This window comes from Cervus canadensis, chromosome 12, assembly GCF_019320065.1.
Source record: "Cervus canadensis isolate Bull #8, Minnesota chromosome 12, ASM1932006v1, whole genome shotgun sequence".
NCBI classification, from domain to species: Eukaryota; Metazoa; Chordata; class Mammalia; order Artiodactyla; family Cervidae; genus Cervus; species Cervus canadensis.
Genome location: NC_057397.1, coordinates 61,081,548 through 61,101,278, shown reverse-complemented (window position 1 = coordinate 61,101,278; position 19,731 = coordinate 61,081,548). Strand labels below are relative to the sequence as shown.

Genomic DNA, 19,731 nt, shown 5'->3' with positions numbered 1-19,731 from the left:
ACAGGATTCCTCAGGTGGCCAGGTTAAGAAGGAAGATAGGAACCAAACTTCCAGAAGAGCGTGGTGGACCCCTGCCTCCTTCACATCTTGGCTTCTTTCCTTCTATCCCACCTGGGCCTGGAAAGTTACAATAAACCGCAGCTGCCTAATTACCACACCCCATTTGGGGAGGTGAGTGTGTGCAGCTCCCTGATGTACCTTAACCATGTTACCATGCCTCTGGACAATGGAGAATTGGCTAAAGCTTGTTGGAACAATGACGTTTAGTTGCCTGTACCTTGCCTTTCCAAGACCCTTCTCATTTCTCCAATTCAATAAAAATTGACCACACATAAAATTTCCCAGGAACTTTGCATTATACAACTGCTTATGTACATGTATTTGCTTCTATGTTTTCCATCTCTTCATTGAGGAAAGCTTTACCGCTCTAAAAATTTCAATGTACATATATGAATGTATGTATATATATTTGTATCTTTATGCATACACTTTTAATCATGGCTAAGATATCATTTTCCAGTGCATCTGGTGCTCTGGAATTATTCTTTTAATATTGCTATTCTTCTTGGCACTGATCTAATAAGAGTTCTGAAACCTGCTAAGTAAAATCATATGTAGAAATCTTCAATACGCATCTTTGTGGCTTTGGAGAAAAAGGGGAAGTGGTGTGAAACCTGGAAATGTGTACTAAAGAGAAACCCTACATTACAAAAATTAAGTAGCTGTCTTCAACTGATAAATTAATCTTGAAATTCTAACCATAATTTTCAAAATATCAGCACCGTAAGTGTTGCCACTTTGAAGGAAAGCAGACACGGCTGTCGCTGAACCCTGTGAGGGAGCAGCCATGTAGAGCTCAGTTCCAAGGGGCGGCCATTTTGGATTTCCTTTCATCTTAGTAGCCTTTCCTCCCTGGCCACTTTTAAGGATTTTCTTTTTATCAAATTTGAAGCCTATTTAACAGGCTTTTTGGTTGAAAATGAAACTATAAAAACCCACCAAGAGGATCTTTGTCTTTAAACAAAGTGAGTCCCAGATGGTTGCAGAGATTCTGTGGTTTCTGTGAGAGACAGCCAAATTCTCTCCTAAGTCTCATGGGGCCCAAAGGTTCTGAAGCGAGAGCACTGAACGCACATCGCCAGGCCTGGACACATCCAGAAGAGGAACAGAGTTAAATACTGCCTCAGAGCTTCCAAATGTTTATTCAAAATTAGACAATGCTATGGCATCATAAGGCTTATCATAAGTATCTAGTAGCCCCTACATGTGCTAAAGAAAATCTTGTGTGCTCATTTAGGACTCATGGTTCAGTTGACTTGTGTGTGTTTTGTTATTTTGAAAATACTGTTTTAAAAGATTATAATGGCCAGAGTATCTAGGGGGAATATAACAGTTAAGCATAGCCTGGTTTTTGCAGACGTGTTCCCTCTAAAGAAGATTCTAAGGAATAGACTGTTGGAAAATAAATGTTCAAGAAATTGCTAAACCTCTCTATTCAAATAATGCAAGTTGAAGCAACAGTGACTTTAATTTTTGGTCTGTCAATCTAGCAGATTTGTCTGGGATAAATAATAGTTCATAAATAATTGTTAATATATTTATTCTTATAAGTAAGAGTTTTTTTAAAAAATGGTGGTTACAAAGTGCTCCTAATGACATAGGAAAATATATCAATTAGGATGCTTTCACCATGACGTTACAAAAATAGGCTTTTTAATCTTCATAGCAAGTTAATGAAGCAGATATTATTGTTCCTATTTTACGGCAGGTTCAGTGTTGGTTAGTTAATTAGGTGCTCAGTACTGTATCTGCTTCTCTGCTGTCATCTTGAATTTGCCTTCCTGGCCTCAAGATAGCTGCAAAATCTATATCCTCTCCTATTATCTTCCATGGCAGAAAAAAAGGAGGGTTTTCTCTTCTCAAATTGTTTCCCTTATTATCAAAGAGTAAAATCTTTCCCAGAGACTTTTAGCAGTCTTCCTTTTTGTATTATTTGCCAAAACAGAGCCCCATGTTCAGCACTAATCATTGGCAATGAGGGAATGGAGTTACCAGGATTGGCATGTACCAACTGTGATATAGCCTTTAGGGGTCTTGAGAGGTGTCCACTTTCCCTGAGGACTGGACTGCTTTTTGAGGCCTAAACCAAATCAGTGATTTTGACAGCAAAGGAAAAGGAAAGACTAACAAAGAAAAAGGAGTTATTTGGAATGAAACCACTGGTTTCTGCTATAATACATTTACCTTATGATGAGCAGCCTTTATTCTCTTTATATTGTTTCTGTTTTCTTCATAGGTAGGTATTGATTTTATGAGATACAGACTATCAGGGTAGTGATCAGCACAGACTCTGGACCAGACAGTTGGGGTAACATCAGCCCAGTTATTCAACATCTCTCTGCCTCTGTTTTTTTCCTTGTTAATATGAGGACTCATTATAGCACCTGTTTTATGTGGTGGTTGTGAAAATAAGAGATAATTTATGAAAATACTTAGTAGGTTCTCCAAAAAGGAAAAAAACAGAACAAATAAGGTGTGTCTATGTGTGTACACACACACATATACTTGTAAGTATGTATGTACATATACACATAGAGAAGGGGAAAGAGAGGTTTACTGTAAATTGGCTCGCACAATTATGGAGGCTGAGAAGTCCTAAGATTCGCCATCTGCAAGTTGGAAGACCAGAAGAGCTGCTGTGTAGTTCCAGTCTGAAAGTCAGCAGGCTCGCGTACCAAGAAGAGCTGATGTTTCAGTTGTTTCCAAAGGCTGGAACAGACCGGTGTCCAGCTCAGGCATGAGGCAGGAGGAGTCGCCTCTTAACCCAGGCTCTCCGTTCTTCCAGGTCTTCAGCTGCTAGGATGAGGCCCACCAGTTAGGGAGGGCAATCCCCTTTAGTCAGTCTACCAATTCGAATATTAATCTCATCTAGAAACACCTTCACACACACAGACCCAATGTAATGTGTGACCAAAATATCTGTGTACCCCATGGCCCATTCAAGTTGACACATAAAATTAGGCCTTAGAGCTAGATCATATTCTTAGACCTTTAAATATGCCATATATGTATTACTTATTATATATTTTATAACCTGGAAAAATATTATAAATAAGGAAAACTGTATTTGAAAGTCCTGTCTTGCTCAACCATGGTGAAAACTCATATTACACAGGGATTTGCTTTATAAAAGTATCTACTGCATCAGTTTCCACCAAAAGAGATATTAATAATTCTTAATGCCTGCCCTGAATTATACACTTAACTGGATGAAAAGTTAAATAATTCTTGGGATTAATGGATAATTCTGTGTGTTTTATAAAGATAAATGCTTCTACACTATAGGAAAAATGTGAATAAGATAAAATATAATTTAGCATATGAGTTAAGAGTTGTTTGTATTATCAGTTTATACAGAGATCTTGTATTGCATAAGAGTACAATTTATTGCCCTCTTTATTAAGATAATTGCTTTATTGTGGGTGGTCTGAAACCAAACTTACAATATCTCCCAAGTTTGCTCTATTGCCAGTTCATGGAGTCTGAATTAATGGAAGTCTTATTGATTGAGGGATTGATTGATTGTTTTTTTGTTTTTGTTTTTAGATTATCATCTGTGGAAGACAGATCATCTGTAGTTACTTGTCTCAAAGCATAGAATTAAAAGTGGTTCAGCATTACATTGGTCAAGATGGACAAGCTGTGGTTCGAGAACATTTTGACTGCCTCACAGCCAAACAGAAATTGCCTTCGTACATACTAGAAAACAATGAACTGACTGAGTTGTGTGTGAGGGCCAAAGGAGATGAAGACTGGTCGAGAGACGTGTGCCTGGAATCCAAGGCCCCTGAGTACAGCGTTGTCATTCAGGTGTGAGAAGTAGCACAGTCCAGAACAGAGCAACTTTAAAATTTTAAAGTTCTCATTATGTTCTTTATTCAGTGTAGCACTTAATTTATTAATAAATGATAGGTACAAAAGAGGGGAGGCCTGAAATAATATGAGGAGACTTTGAATATTGCTTCTCAAACTTTTTCCTCCCCATCCCACGACAACACGTTTGTATCAGTTCCAGTAGTTCCTGTAGCCAAGACTCTACCCTTCCAGATGGAGATGAGTTGTATCTTGAAAAAGATTCTGATGCTCTAGGGCTTTCAAGGGATAGGAGGGAAAAAAGCGTGTCCTCCCCGCTTTAGAAGCTTTATGATGACCTGCTACTTTTTTTATCTCTTTCTCAATCTCCACCATCATCACTTTCATTCCCACGAAGCACAAATCTCTCTTTCGTTCTCCCACTCACTCTTATATCAGTCACTCCACATACAAATCCCTTCATCTTTATGGAAATAATTGGCCCCATTGATGCACCGCACGTTCACTTTATGCCATAGTGAAGTCTGTTTTTGCTTAGGTATTCTTTTTTTTTTAATGGCTTTTTTCAATAACTTTAAATTTTTTTAATAGTCAAACTGATATTATATCTCTGCCTTATTTTGATTAATTAGTAAACTGTTTAGTGTTTAATAGAACTCTTCTCTCTCATGTGCAGGTGCCATCTTCAAACAGTTCCATTATTTATGTCTGGTGCACAGTTTTGACTTTGGAGCCCAGCTCTCAAGTGCAGCAGCGAATGGTGAGTGCTTTCAGATCCTAAAATACGGCATACGACCTTGACCTTTCCTGTTCTGAAATAAATTAAGGTCAGAGTGACCCAGGGAAGAGATTTATTACAAGTTTGTCTCAGCATCAAACAGCTGGAATACTGCAACAAAGCAAATATGAAAGTTGTTCTGTCCTTTTATTTTTATAGATTGTGTTCAGCCCTCTTTTTATCATGAGGAGTCATCTTCCAGACCCCATTATCATACATTTGGAGAAAAGGAGTCTGGGATTGAGTGAAACACAAATTATTCCAGGAAAAGGACAGGAAAAACCACTGCAAAACATAGAACCTGACCTTGTACATCACCTAACATTTCAAGCAAGGTACTGGGAAAGTCCTTAACTTTTTCCTCAGATTCAGAAGAAAAAGTACCTTGTCCTGTCAAGGGGGGCAAGAGAGGATAGAGTTTTTTGTGTGATTTCTTATGAGAATGTTATTTTTAAACTGCCTTGCCTAGTGTTCTGTTCTCTTCTGTAGTTGAAGATAAAATTCAGCTGCGTTAGAAATGAAAAAGAGGGATGATCAGAAAATCTAATTGACAACATAATTTCTGTAGAGGAACGAGAGAGCTCCACCCAAGCAGTGGGGAGGAAAGTCCCAGATCATTCCCCAAACTGTGTCATCATCCCTAAAGCACCGAAAATTGACTCACTCTCACACACACACAAAAAAAACCACATTGGTTTATAATACATCTGATAATCATTCTTGTTTTTCCTTTCCATTTCCTAGAGAAGAGGATGACCCTTCACACTGTGCTGTTCCCATCTCAACATCCCTCATTAAGCAGATAGCCACTAAGATACACCCTGGAGGCACAGTTACTCAGATCCTTGATGAGTTCTATGGGCCAGAGAAGTTCCTTCAACCCACATGGCCCTATAATAAAAAGGACTCTGACAGGTAAGGTGCTTCCCTGATAGCTCAGTTGGTAAAGAATCTACCTACAATGCAGGAGACCCCCTGGTTCAATTCCTGGGTCGGGAAGATCCCCTGGAGAAGGGATAGGCTACCCACTCCAGTATTCTTGGGCTTCTCTTGTGGCTCAGCTGGTAAAGAATCTGCCTGCAATGCAGGAAACCTGGATTCAATCCCTGGGTTGGCAAGATCCCCTGGAGAAGGGAAAGGCTACCCACTCCAATATTGTGGCCTGGAGAATGCCATGAACTGTATCGTCCATGGGGTCACAAAGAGTCAGACACGACTGAGCAATTTTCACTTTCACTTTTCACTTTCTGACAGGTAATGTTTTCCAGCAGTGTTTTTCTATGAACATTTCTCAATATTAAATGAATGAATGTTCACAAAAATGTTAGATGCCAATAAAAAACATTTTAAAAAACAAGATGTTTGCAAGTATCTGTCACATTCTGACCTTTTATCTCCTAGTAGATGTATTCTGTAAATTGCTTCGTTCTTAATCTAGAACATAATTGCATGAAAAGTTTCTTCCTCCTGGATGCAAATTTGGCATTGCATGACTCTGATGTGAAGAGGTACCATACAGGAGCGTTGTGTGTCTGGAATTCTTAAAACACATTTCATGAGTCCTGAAGTCAGCATGTTTAATTGAGTCTGTTGGATGTGGTATTTGGCACAGGAATGAGCAACTGAGCCAGTGGGACAGCCCAATGAGAGTGAAGCTGTCAGCCTGGAAGCCATATGTGAGGACCTTATTGATAGAATTGCTACCCTGGGCCCTGCTTATCAATCAGTCCAAGTGGGACCTCTGGCTGTTTGAGGGAGAGAAGATTGTTCTACAGGTTCCTGCTGGCAAAATTATTATCCCTCCTAATTTTCAGGTACTATAACTCTTTTTTTAAACTAATAGAAATTCTTTTCTTTCGACAACCATCTTTTATTCTGAGGTTGCATTTATGTTCTTAACAGACTCAATCAGTTGTGGAAAACTGTCCTCCTAGATGCATGTGTAAGGGGTATGGAATGTTCTTTGATATTCAAAGACATCTCAGATGTTTTTTTTTTCCCCACCCATCAGCAGTATTCACGCTTGAGTTATCATTAAATTCGATAACTTGTACTAGTTGCATTCTCATTTCCATTCCTCAACAGGATGTTTGACAAGTATTAGGACTGGTCTCTCAGGATATGTTAAGAATATAGAGCTGTATGCTGTGCTAATCTACCCTCTAGAACATTTCTCAATATTAAATGAATGAATGTTCACAAAAATGTTAGATGCCAATAAAAAACATTTTAAAAAAGAAGATGTTTGCAAGTATCTGTCACATTCTGACCTTTTATCTCCTAGTAGATGTATTCTGTAAATTGCTTCGTTCTTAATCTAGAACATAATTGCATGAAAAGTTTCTTCCTCCTGGATGCAAATTTGGCATCTAGATGTTTTTGTAGTTTTTATAGAAACTCTCACAGATTTTCAAGATGAATCAGAAGATTTCTGGACAGCTATTTTTGTCAGGCCCCTTTTCCTTTATAAGTGGACTTGCCTGTCCATAATCATGGATGCCCACCTGTTATTGATAACAACATAGAATCATTACTAACAAGGGGGAAAAAAATCTGGTTGTAAAACAGAACTTCATAGGAAGATTTTGTATTTCATCACAAGAGAACTTTCTTGATAAGGCTAGCCCAGTTCCAAGAAAGCATATAAATCTGTAAGAGAATAGGGTACATGGAATTCCTAAATAAAATGTTTTTCTGATATGGAACAATTTGAGGGTTCTTTTCTTTTAGCTCCAGTTTATAAACATCTTTATTCAATTGCATTTTTTCTTTTTTTTTAAAAAAATAATCATATGATGTTACCTTATGGAATTGGAATGTTGACCTGCAGTACCTAATATTGCACATTATTCTTTTATCAAATAAAATGAAACCTTCAGTTTCTAGGCCTTTGGTATTTATAGGGTAGTCCCAGTTTGGGTTGATGTTTTTTCCCTCCTTCCATAAATACAAATTTCACTGTGATTCAAAGAAGGCACTGGGAAGTGAAATAAAAGGTATGTTGCCATTACAAAAAAAAAAAAAGTAAAAGGATGTGGTTGCCTAGGTAGACCTATAATAGAAAAAATTCCTGTGAATTGAGGTAAAAATATCAAAGTTAAGAAAACAGTTTTATAATTGAGGCATTATTTTTCCAGGAAGCTTTTCAAATTGGAATATACTGGGCAAATACAAACACGGTGCACAAGTCAGTAGCTATTAAACTGGTCCATAACCTGACATCTCCAAAGTGGAAAGATGGAGGTAATGGTGAAGTTGTGTCTTTGGACGAAGAAGGGTTTGTTGATGCTGAAATAAGACTTGGTGCTTTCCCAGGACATCAGAAGGTAGGGTCAAAATCTCTCAAAGTCTGCTTGGCTCTTGGCTGGGACGGGGAGTAGTGGGGGGTCGGGGTGGAGCTGGGAATAGCATGCCATCCCCTCAACTTGTTTAAAATGAGCCTTCCCTTTTCTTTCCTAATCCCTTTTTAGTATTATATGTTCCAAACAGTTTATAATAGTGCAACACATGATTTCTTAGACCTGTCTGTTTTACAGTGTTTTTTCCTTTCCTTTACCAGTGATAGAAGCTGTGTCACATAATTTATCCAATAACCACTCTATTTCAGAACACTCAACAGTCACTTGATTTATTGTATGTGAAGGAAAAAAAGAACTTATTCCAAAATATCCACAAATTGTACTTGGCCTCCTCATTTTAGAGCAGGAAGTAGAGTTGCTAACATTCTGGGTTTTGAGTGAAAGGCCAGAGGCTCCTGCAAGAAAGGTTATAGTCCTAGAAAGGGCATCCTGAGTGAAAGGATGTAGGTCGAATCTGATTCTCCCACAGAACCAATGTTTTAAGAGGGAGTTGATTCTTTACATATGTATGTGTATATATATATATATATATAAAGGCGCTGATGCTGGAAAAGACTGAAGGCAGAAGGAGAAGGGAGCAGTAGAGGATGAGATGTTTAGATAGCATCACTGACTCAATGGACCTGAACTTAAGCAAAGTCTGGGAGATAGTAGAGGACAGAGGAGCCTGATGTGCTGCAGTGCATGGAGTCACAAAGAGTCAAAAATGATTTGGTGACTGTACAACAAGAATTTGTTTATTTTTGGATGTCCTAGGTGTTCGTTGCCGAGCGAGGTTTTCTCTAGTTGCAGCTAGCCGGGCTACTCTCCAGTTGTGGTGAATGTGCTCCTCATTGTGTGGCTTCTCTTGGTGAGGAGCACGGGTTCTGGGGTGCTCAGGCTTCAGGAGTTGCCGCACATGGGCTCAGTAGTTGTGGCTCCCGGGCTCCGGAGCACAGGCTCAACAGTTGTTAGGCACAAGCCTAGTTGCTCTGAGGCATGTGGGATCTTCCCAGACCAGGGATCAAACCAGTGTCTCTTGCGTTGGCAGACAGATTCTTTACCACGGAACCACCAGAAAAGCTCTGGAAGTGGTGTTCTTGGACAGGGTCTGGTACCCACGTTTATGAAGATAAACGCAAAAAAACAAAATACAGAAATCAGTTATTTAAATATGTGCTTTCAACATGAATCTTTTCTAAGTAGCATATGAAGGCCAGTTAAGCTGAATAACAGACTAACGCCTCCCATTAAACTATGTACGAAGTGCAGCACCACAGTGTACCACCTAGAAACCTCACGCTGTGCTTCATGGTATCTTCGTCATTGTGGCTGTCCCAAGTCAGAAAAAGAAAGGGCACTTCATCAGAGTTGTGTAATTCAGAGTGCTCTTTCTCTGAGGAGAAGTCAGATTTTGACAGGCATCTTTGAAGAGCCTCTTTAAAAAGGTTAGGGTCATTTGGTGACTTCTTAAAAATAAATTTCTCTGATACAAAGAAGTTGATCTTCAGTATTCAAGGCTGGTATCCATTTCCTCAAAGTTGTCTGGGCAACACATGTTTATCCTCTGCCGGCCAAAATACTGTAACATGGGTGTGAATGGCAAAGGGCTGTAAGCGTGAATCACCCAAAGTTGAATAGCTGTAAGTTGAGAACTACCATCAAAACCTGGAAAGTTATGATCCACAGTCAAACACCCAGTACCTCCAGCACCTCACAGAGTGACCACATAAATACAAATAAATGTTAGTGAATGAATGAATGAATGAATGAGCTGTTGGAAAATATAATATCATTATATTTATATCTCATTTTTCTTCAGTAGTGATTCTCAAGCTTTCTAGTCTCTGGACCCCTTTATACTCTTTAAAAATACTGAGGACCTCCAAAACCCTTTTGTTTGTGTGGATTATATCTATTTGATTTTTGTCAAATTAGAAATTAAAATATAAAAAATTTTAAGCATGAGAATTCACAAATAAACATTTCTTTAGCCATAAGAATGATGACATCATCTTATGATGACATATCTATGATGATGTCATAGAACCTCTGGAAAACTCCACTGTATGCTTATGTGAAACAGTGAAAAAGACAAATAGCATCTTAGTATTATTTTTAAATTAGTTTTGGCCTTGGGGCCTCCTGGAAGGTCAAAGACCATGCCCCTAAGGGTTCCCAGACCATACTCTGAGAACATTACCACTTACTAGATGGATATCTTAAGTCAAGTAATGTCTTCTCTGAGCATCAGTTCCTCATACAATGTGGTGGGACAGTGAGATGAGACCCGCAGTGTCTAAGGGCAGCACCAGGGAACCAGTGTACATGGCTTCTAATTCCAACCCCTAGACCCTCTTTATCTTTGTGACCTAGGGCAAGTTGCTTACCTTTGTGTCTCATTCTTTCTCTTCTGCAAAATGAGAATAATAGTAGCTACCCCATAGAGGTGTAGTAAGGATTCTGTGAGTTAATATGCATAAAATACTCTAAACAGGTGGAGCACAAGAATGCAATATATGAGGGGAGTTGTTACTGTTTCCTTCATCATTGCCATCGTCATTAAAGTGCTCAGAACTCCCCTGGGACAGCCAAGATGATGAAGTGGCCACGTAAATATATATTTTTTAAAAAAGAAGTTTTTATATACCATATGATATTTAAAGAATTACTCTTTCCTCAATTGTTCTGCAGTTATGCCAGTTCTGCATTTCCTCCATGGTACAGCAAGGCATACAGATTGTTCAGATTGAAGACAAGACTACAATAGTCAATAACACACCGTATCACATATTTTATAAGCCACAGTTAACTGTCACCAAACCCCACTCTGGAAAGGAGGTAAGCCGTGCAAACATGAATTTTTTTAATCTATAAGTTTTCTTAAATCAGTAATGGTAAGGATCAGCTTTTTTTTTAACCCAGGACAGATCAAAAGCTAACACCGAATGTAGGTGAAGGATTCATTTCTTTGTACTTTCACTAAAACTGTGGTGTCATGATGAGCGTTTCCAAGGTCATTAACGAGGAGACAGGCTCCCAAGCAGCAAATCCGAATGCCCGGGCAGCTTCAGGCTGCCAGCGCATCTGCCAGCGCTCCTAACGCCCTGGCCGGAAGCTGGCCTGAGGGCTGGCTGCAAGGCTACAGAAAAGAACATCTGCCTTGCAGAAAAGCCATGTGTGCAGAAGGCTCAGCCCCAGCAGAGCCCCAGGTCTGGGAGCGCCGAGTTCTGTGTCCAGGAGGAGAGGAAATGTGAAAATGTACCAGCTCATTTATGTTAACATCTCTGTGGCAGAATATGTGGAAAATGAATCCAAGAAGGACTTTATTTTTCTTTTTACTCCGTGCTTTATACAGTTCAGATGAACAGTTTTATTTTAAGAGAGTAAGGAGATATTTTAAAAAGATTTACAAACAGAATATGCTAAGTGGTATGCTATTGTTTTATGCTGTTGAAACCGTCATGCAGAAAAGTATTATTTTTCTTTACTTTTATCCGCATTTATTGTTAGCCCGTACTTGCAGCTCCTAAAAATTACATTAGAACAATACCCTAGGATGAAAGTCTTACTCTTCTAAGCCTGCAGTGCATTATAGGATTTATAAAAATGGCAGATTAATAGAATTTCATCTTGGTTCATTGAAGTATTGATTAAAAATACATAGGTGACCAGAAGCCCCATGTTGGGAAATAGAGGTCAACAGTAATTGCATGGTAGGCGAGGATTTGAGGGAAAAAACCAGTGTGTGTCCTGAAAATTTTCCCAGTTCTCCCCACCCTAAGGGCTTCCCAAAGCACTGGGTCAGAGCCCTCCACACTGGCACCGCCTCATCTGAAAAGCAGCATAATTTTGCATTCCTTGTGGGGTCTGAGTGAAGGTTCAGTGAGATAATCTGAGAAAAAAAGGCCGGGCACTCAGGAAAAGAGAGCTGCCGGCAGCCATCTCCACACCAGCATCCCAGTGGGTTCCTCGTGAGAAGGGCAGGGCCCTCATTCTTTCTGCAGCTCAGGGGGCCCCATTTTTCAGCCCTGACCCAGCTTCGGGCAGGTGTGGGAACTGTTTGAGACAGGGTCATCCCTCCCCTCTCAGGGAGACGGTCTGGAACAGTGGGAGACACAGCAGAGAGGAAAGGAGGAGGCCTGGCTTCCTGCCAGGCTCTGCCACACACTTCACACACTAGCTCTGTGATGCCGGGCGCCATCATCCGCTCTCTGGGAAGCAGCTTCCTCAGCTGTGAACAAGGAGCTTCAGATAAATTATCCCTTCAGGTCCTTTTTAAGTCCTAAGTCCTGAGACTCTCTCATGTGCCAGAAAGCATGTGGAACTCCAGTTGAGGGCGGGAGGTCAGGGTCTCCTACTCCTTCAGGATGAGCCTTCAGAAACATTTGTCTTCCAAGCTCCCGGTTTCCCCTTGTTCATCTCATTCCGATCGCTTCTGCCACGGTCCCCCCGGAGTGCCACCCTTTCAGTCCAGCCGTACCCTCTCCACGACGACTCCCTTCCCAACACACAGCATTTCTGCCCCGTGGCATCTGGCTTTTTTGTAGTACCTGGGAGAGATGGAGAACTTGGCACCCCTCACCCCTTCAGATCACATCAGCTTTATCATTTTCCTTATGCCTAGAGAAGTAGACCCTGCTATTGCTGCTTGTAATTGTCTCATTCAGGCTTCCTCATAGGAACATGACATCTAATATTCCCATGTTCCCCCTCCTCCTGAGAATATGTGTCACAGTTTCTTAGAAGCTGTGCTTTAGAGAAGCTTAGCTTCTATGTTGGACTGTATAACTGTGCTCTCTCCACCTTGTCTTGTCTTTCTTCAGTATTTTCAAGTTCCAGACAGCTCTACTTTCAGCATTTGCCCGGGTGGCCAGCAGCCTGCCGTGAGATCCAGCTCCCTTCCTTGCTGGGACCTAATGCCCGACCTCGGCCAGTCAGCCCTGGACGCGTCCCTGCTGCAGAAGCAGGTCTTGCTGGCCTTTTCTCCCACCGCGGTTGCCGACAGCTCCCAGTGCTGGAGCCTGCCAGCTCCAGTTAGGCAGGAGTTTCCCAGACAGAGCGTGGCAGTGCCCTTGGGGAACGACAGGGAAAATGGATTCTGTACCAGGTATTTTACGTTTCTGTGAATGCCCTTCTTTGCTTCATCCCTGTGCTGGGAGAGACTAGAGAATAGTTGGCAATGCTCACCACATGTAAACTTAACTTTTGCTTTTATTTTTCATGGCTTCTGTATTTTGCATACAACTGGACAGATGTGAGGATCACACATGGGTTTTCCCAGTGAACTACTGATGAGATTTTTCCCTTATGCGGCTTTTATTAGGGGGAGATGGTGTTCGTACCATAGAGTAGCCACAGTCTATCATAATGAAAAGATGCTCTTCTCCTATGGCTTCCCAGCCTCTGTCAGGTGATAAGAAATAAGGGTTAAAATATGAGAGAGTCAAGCTAGAAAACCTTTTTCTTTTCCCGTATTTTACTTCTATTTCAAAATGGAATTTTTCTCAAGTCGTTAAGAGAGGTAACTTAGATAAACACAAGTCACAGAAGACTGTTCTGTGGTTGTTCCTGCATGCAAGTTACTCCAGTTACCAATTACCAATTATGCAAATAACAACCACAGAATCAAGCCAGAGACATGTAATGGTTCCTTCATACTGGACTTTTATTTTGTGGTCATTTTGCATGCAGTACATCCTTTCTGTAGCTGTCAGGAATAGCCTACTTAAAGTATATATTTAAAAAGTACAAAAGAAAGCATATTGTAACCTTATGAGAGGTACCTTTTTTGTGATTATGAATTTATAGACTAAGATTTTAGCCATCTTAACTTTGATGTATATAGAGATTTCTAGTAGTAATATTTTAAAAAATAACTTCCTAACTCCAGTTGTCCTTGATAGTTAAGGCTCTGTTCCCTACACACATCCCTTTTTTCACAACATTCACAAACATCCATGATTTTATAATCACTTTCCACACCCAACTCAAGAGGAGTGATTGTCCTTGTATCCTGATTGGAGAAGTATGGTAAGTTGTTGTTGTTACTAAAACAAATTTATTGTTATCAAAGGGGAAAGAGGGGTGGGGGGGGATAAATTAGGAGGCCAGGGTTAACATATACACTTGTGTGTATAAAATAGATAGTCAACAAGAACCTACTGTATAGCATAGGGAATTATACTCAGTACCCTGTAATAACCTATTAGGGAAAAGAATCTGAAAAAAAATATATGTATATAAAGAATATATATATTAAAAGAATTTATATAACTGAATCACTGGGTTATATACTTACACAGTATTGTAAATCAATTTAAAAAATGTTTTCTAAGTGTTACTTTTAGATAATCTTAAGAGTTACATGCAGTTATAGGAAGTAATTCATAGAGGTCCCCTGTATCCCTTACTCAGTTCCCCTAGTTGAAACATCTTACAAAACATCTAACAAACCTAGTATCATATCTAGGATGTTGGTGTTGATACAGTTAGTGTATAGAGCATTTCCATGGTAAGTTTCAGAAAGTATTTTTGAAAGCAATGTGAACCCATGTATAGAAAACAAACTTATTTTTAAAACTAAAACTAAAACACAAATTTATAATAAACACTTAGAATTTATGTTTAAAATTCTAAGATTTTGTTAATTTAATGTAAATGTTTATCTATTGTAATGTAAATGTAAATAACTATTGAGCTAGTTATTAGATTGAAAGTGACAAGTGAAAGCATTAGTCACTCAGTCTTGTCTGACCCTTTGTGGCCCCATGGACTGTTGCCTGCCAGGCTCCTCTGTCCATGGAATTTTCCAGGCAAGAATACTGGAGTGGGTCATCATTTCCTTCTCTAGGGGATCTTCCCGACCCAGGGATTGAACCTGGGTCTCCTGCATTGCAGGCAGATTCTTCACCGTCTGAGCTACTATGGAAGCCCAGTTATGATATTAGAAGTACCATATTTTAGTTCTGACCTCAGCTCTCTTGGTTATCAATAAGACATTCTCTGTGGTCAGCTTGCCTGGCTCTTCCAGAATTAGGCTGGGAGAAGACCCGAAGACTATACTGTGAAAGTGTTTCGTCTCCTTCCCTCGCTCCTCCCCTCAATCCTACAGTGCACATATGATGGTGTTATTAATGTGATTTTCCCAAATACTAATCAACAATTCTCCTTGGCATTTCAGACAAATGCAATCTTTGGGAAGAACTCACACTAGCGAACAGAATAGATAGTGAATGGGAAACTCTTTAGTGTGTTACTGACCATTTATAATCAGTATAAACTGAGGGCCACATTTGGCAAATAATCTGATTTCTTTGATTAATTTGAACAACCAGTCCATGTAATTTAAACTTCAGAGAGACTTTTTTTCCTGATTTGATATGAAATATTTTTTGATAGTCTCTCAGTCTAAATTGGAGCCTTCTCTCTGTCCATTGTAGAGAGCAGCCTATGCCCACACAGCAGTTTCTCTGAGGCCAAATAGAAAATACAGCTTTGCTCTTGGTAGCCAAAATGGAGAGCCTATAAAGTACGGTGATTTGTGAAAATTGACAGCAAACATACTGAACCTGCCTACCTTTAGAATTAAAAATAGCAAGCACACAGATTCTCCAGTCATCCTTCTAGAAACATATCGGCTCCTCCTTTACCAAAACTTATCAAGCACTTTTGAGGAGGAAAGCACCCCATCTCTAGAGATTAAGGCACATGTACATAGAGGAAAAGAGAACAGAAGGAAAAGCTAGCACAAGAATATCTGTGATTCTCTCTGAGTACTACAAGTTATGTTGTTTTTTTTTTTAATTTAATTTTATGTTTTTAATTCTTTTTATATTGGAGCATAGTTGATTAACAGTATTGTGTTAGTTTCAGGTATATGGCAAAGTGAATCAGTTATACATACACATGTAGCTATTCTTTTTCAAATTCTTTTCCCTTTTAGGTTGTTTATGGAACATTGAGCAGAGTTCACTGTGCTATACAGTAGTTTACACATTTTTTGAATATTTTATGATAATGTTACTGCTGTCAGAAAAAAAAAATTAGTAAACCTATCATTAGTGTCTGGCAGGTAATAGAGGAGCGGATGGCCTCCACTGTCTGGAAAACATTTTCTCTGATGTGTAAGAGGGAGGGTGTTATAGAGGTTCTGAATATTGTAAATCTAAATAAATATGTAACAGGAGAAAAAGCATGCATTTTTTTTCTAAGCCATTTCTGTCATTTGATCTGATTCTATCCTAGGGCAATAGCACTAACATATCAAGAACACCTTGGAGTGACTTATTTAACCCTCTCAGAAGACCCTAGCCCTCGAATAATTTTCCACAACAGATGTCCAGTGACAATACTTATAAAGGAAAATACTAAAGGTATATGTTATAGTATTGAATTTAAATAATATAAAACCTATATTCTTTCTGGAGGTTTTTGACTTAGTATTTGCCTGTGATCCTTAAGTAAAAGTGAACTTATTTGAGAAGTTTCTCTTGCCACGTTACATTTAATATCCCCAAGTCTTTGTCTTCAAAGCCTAAGTCTGAATATGCTTTTTTTTTTTTGATTTTAGATATTCCAAAGTTTGAGGTTTATTGCAGAAAAATTCCTCCTGAGTGCTCGATTCATCATGAGCTATATCATCAGATTTCCAGTTATCCAGACTGCAAGACCAGAGACCTCCTTCCTAGCCTCCTGTTGAGAGTGGACTCGCTGGAGGAAATGACAACCGAGTGGAGTGACGCCATCGACATCAACAATCAGGGGACACAGGTCAGCGCCCACACGTTCCTGCCCAGGCCTGCAGGAAAGGCCCCTTTTCTGAGGCTTGGTGATCATCTGAGTCCAAACGCTGACTGTCTTGCCTCTGGGTGAGGGCTCAGACGTACCTGCTTTTACGCCCTCATCGGGCTATAACTTCTCAAACACAAGAGTGTATCCCCAAAGTATGCCGCTGCTGCTCAGTCGCTTCAGTCGCGTCCGACCTCTTTGCGGCCTCATGGAGTGTGGCCCGTCAGGCTCCTCTGTCCACGGGATTCTCCAGATAAGAATACTGGAATGGGTTGCCGTGCTGCCCTCCAGGGGATCTTCCCAACCCAAGAATCTAACCTGCATCTCTTAGGTCTCCTGCATTGGCAGGCGGGTTCTTTACCACTAGCACCGCCTGGGAAGTGCATCCCCGAAGTATACTATACAACTATTTATGAAAGGGGAACACTTGGTAAAACAAGCCCATCTTGGGTCTAAACCCAGGTCAAAAATGAAATAGAAGTGTTAATCTTCTTCATGTAAAAGGTAATCCAGCTGTCCAGATTTTAAGACAATCATAATGTCAACCCTGGATTCATTACCTCTTTTGAAAATTTACTAATTTTGAAATATTATTCCTAGCAATACACAAAACTTTGCAAAAATAAGTAAAGTTTTAAAACCCTGAACAGATCAGATGTCCTGATTTGTCCCTGTCTTACTCTAGATGTTAGTGATAATATTTTCGTTGAAAATGGCACAGGGACCTAGCATTCCTTTTCTGCTCTACTTAAAATTTACCATTTTTCAGTACAATCCAGTGGCATTAAACACATTCACAATGTTGTAAAACCATAACCCCCATCCATTTCCAGAAATGTTTCATCATTCTGAACAGATACTATAAACCCATAACTCCTCACTCTCCCCTCTCCTCAGCCCATGGCAACTTCTTCTGGGCTTTCTGAGTCTATCTACTGCAGGCATCTCATATAAGGAGAAGCATACAACACTCGTCCTTTTGTGTCTGGCCTGTTTCCCTTAGCATGATATCTTTAAGGTTCACCCATGTTGTAGCATGTGTCAGAACATCATTCCTTTTTATGGCTGAATAATACTGTGCTGTACTTTTTAGAAGTCCCTTCACATCTGTTAGTTCATTTGATCTTCACAACTCGCTTATGAAATAGGTCCTATTTTAATGGTAACAAAACACATATTAAAATTAAAAATGTGTTTACAGTAATAATAATGGTTATCATTTAATAAGCACTTACTATATGTCAGGCATTGTGCTAAGCACTTTATATTCATTCATTCATTCATTATATTTATATTCATTCTTCTCTAACCCGTGCAACAGGCAGACAAGATAGGGACCATCATTTCCATGTTACAGAAGTGAAAACTTGAGCTCTCCGAAGAAACGTGGTCGAATTCCCACATGTTACGAGGGAAGGGACGAGAGTTTTATCCAGACCTACCTGACTCCACGGCATGTGCTCTGAACGGCTGTGCTCTGAATGCTACTTCCTTACCTGAAGTTCCTTAGCTCCCCCACTTCCCCAGTCCTGCTGGCACATTTTTCTCATCTCTCAAAAGGTTCTCTCCCTACACCCCTGTGAAGTCCCTACCCATCCCAGGGCCCTCTGCATACTCATATAATATTTTTAACATTTAATTGCATTCACTTCTGTAAATGATTTCCTAACAAGTCAAGATTCCTGGCAGTCAGACCCCTGCCTTATTCATGCACAGCCTGTGGCAGAATGCCTGCCAACACAGTGAGATCTGAAGACATATCAAACGAATGAATGGATGAAAGAGATGAGGCTACCAAGAGAGGTCTTGTAAAGGAGAAGAAGAGGGTGCCAGGCCTGACTTTGGGAAACTCTGTGAGTGTGAGCGTGATGTAGCCTCACACTGAGAAGGAGCTGGAGAGTGGCAGGAGGAGGGGCTGGGCGGGGCGGAAACAGGAAAGCTTCTGAGAGAGAGAGTTTCCAGGATGGAAGATGGTGGGCAGAGGGCAGGCGAGATCACATTGGAAGTTACAAGTCCAGAGGGAGTGCAAGGACAGGGGAGAAGTGGTGTTTTTTTTCAAGAAGCAAATGAGATCTCTGGAGAGGAAGCCTTTTATATGCTGCAGGAGAGGAGTCAGTGGAGGAGATGTGAAAACATGCGCAAAGAATCGCCAGAGAGACAAGTTCAAAGCACAGGGAGTATAATTCTCCTTGAACAGGAGGGCCACGCCCTCTTCTCTGATGGTAGAAAAGAGGTGGGGATGGGCACAGGGGTAGGTAGAGATCTCTGGAGGGCTCGGGGTGGGAAATGGAGTGAAATGATACCCAGTGGCCCTAAATTTATCAGGGAACGTAGAGCGAAACATCTGCTGAGAGAGAGGGGGAAAGGGGTGGGGGCCTGGGGAGAGCGCAGCTGTGGAAACAGTGAAGGACATGGCCGTGGACAGGTGCAGGAGGGGCCCCGCTCACCTGGGAGACCTGCACTTGTGGTGCCCCAAACTGCAGAGAGGTGTGATGTCCACCCCACAGCGCTCATGTGATGAACAGAGAAAATCCGCAGGGGTGGCATGACCTCTGGAGACGTTCCCAGTCTCCGTCCTTTACAGAATAAGCATCACCAGCTTCTCGAAGTCCCCTGAACTGCCCTGCATCCGTGCGAAGGTGTCTGAAGCCTTGCTTATGTATGTCTAGGGAATGCTTTACAATAGGCAATCTGCCTGCCAAACCTTATTTTGGGAGTTCCCGTTCACTCTAAATTTCCTCAAAACCTTTGTAGTCAGGGATACTTCAAAGCTGAGAGGAGGTAGTCTTTCCAACACCCGTATCACCCCCGGTCTGAGGACCCGGCTGAGTCTCGTGTTCCCATTAATCTTGGAGGAGCTGTGAGCCATATGTCCCGCAGACCACGGCTCACTTCCTATTCTGAAGGAAGATTCATTTCAGACCGTCGCTGACGTCTCCCCGGGAACACACC

The 19,731-nt window shown here is 40.6% G+C and overlaps 1 protein-coding gene across 9 annotated transcripts in view; it reads left to right on the top strand.

Annotated features, from left to right (window-relative positions):
- The window catches only part of VPS13B (vacuolar protein sorting 13 homolog B), a 774,030-nt gene that overhangs the window by 714,169 nt on the left and 40,130 nt on the right, over positions 1-19,731 (top strand). For all 9 annotated transcript variants that reach the window (XM_043484079.1, XM_043484085.1, XM_043484083.1 and 6 more), the window contains 10 exons: positions 3,607-3,870; positions 4,550-4,633; positions 4,811-4,986; positions 5,396-5,566; positions 6,264-6,465; positions 7,789-7,977; positions 10,684-10,830; positions 12,816-13,099; positions 16,237-16,364; positions 16,562-16,761. In XM_043484079.1, coding sequence (XP_043340014.1) covers positions 3,607-3,870; positions 4,550-4,633; positions 4,811-4,986; positions 5,396-5,566; positions 6,264-6,465; positions 7,789-7,977; positions 10,684-10,830; positions 12,816-13,099; positions 16,237-16,364; positions 16,562-16,761 — 1,845 coding nt within the window. The remainder of the gene's footprint in view (positions 1-3,606; positions 3,871-4,549; positions 4,634-4,810; positions 4,987-5,395; positions 5,567-6,263; positions 6,466-7,788; positions 7,978-10,683; positions 10,831-12,815; positions 13,100-16,236; positions 16,365-16,561; positions 16,762-19,731) is intronic.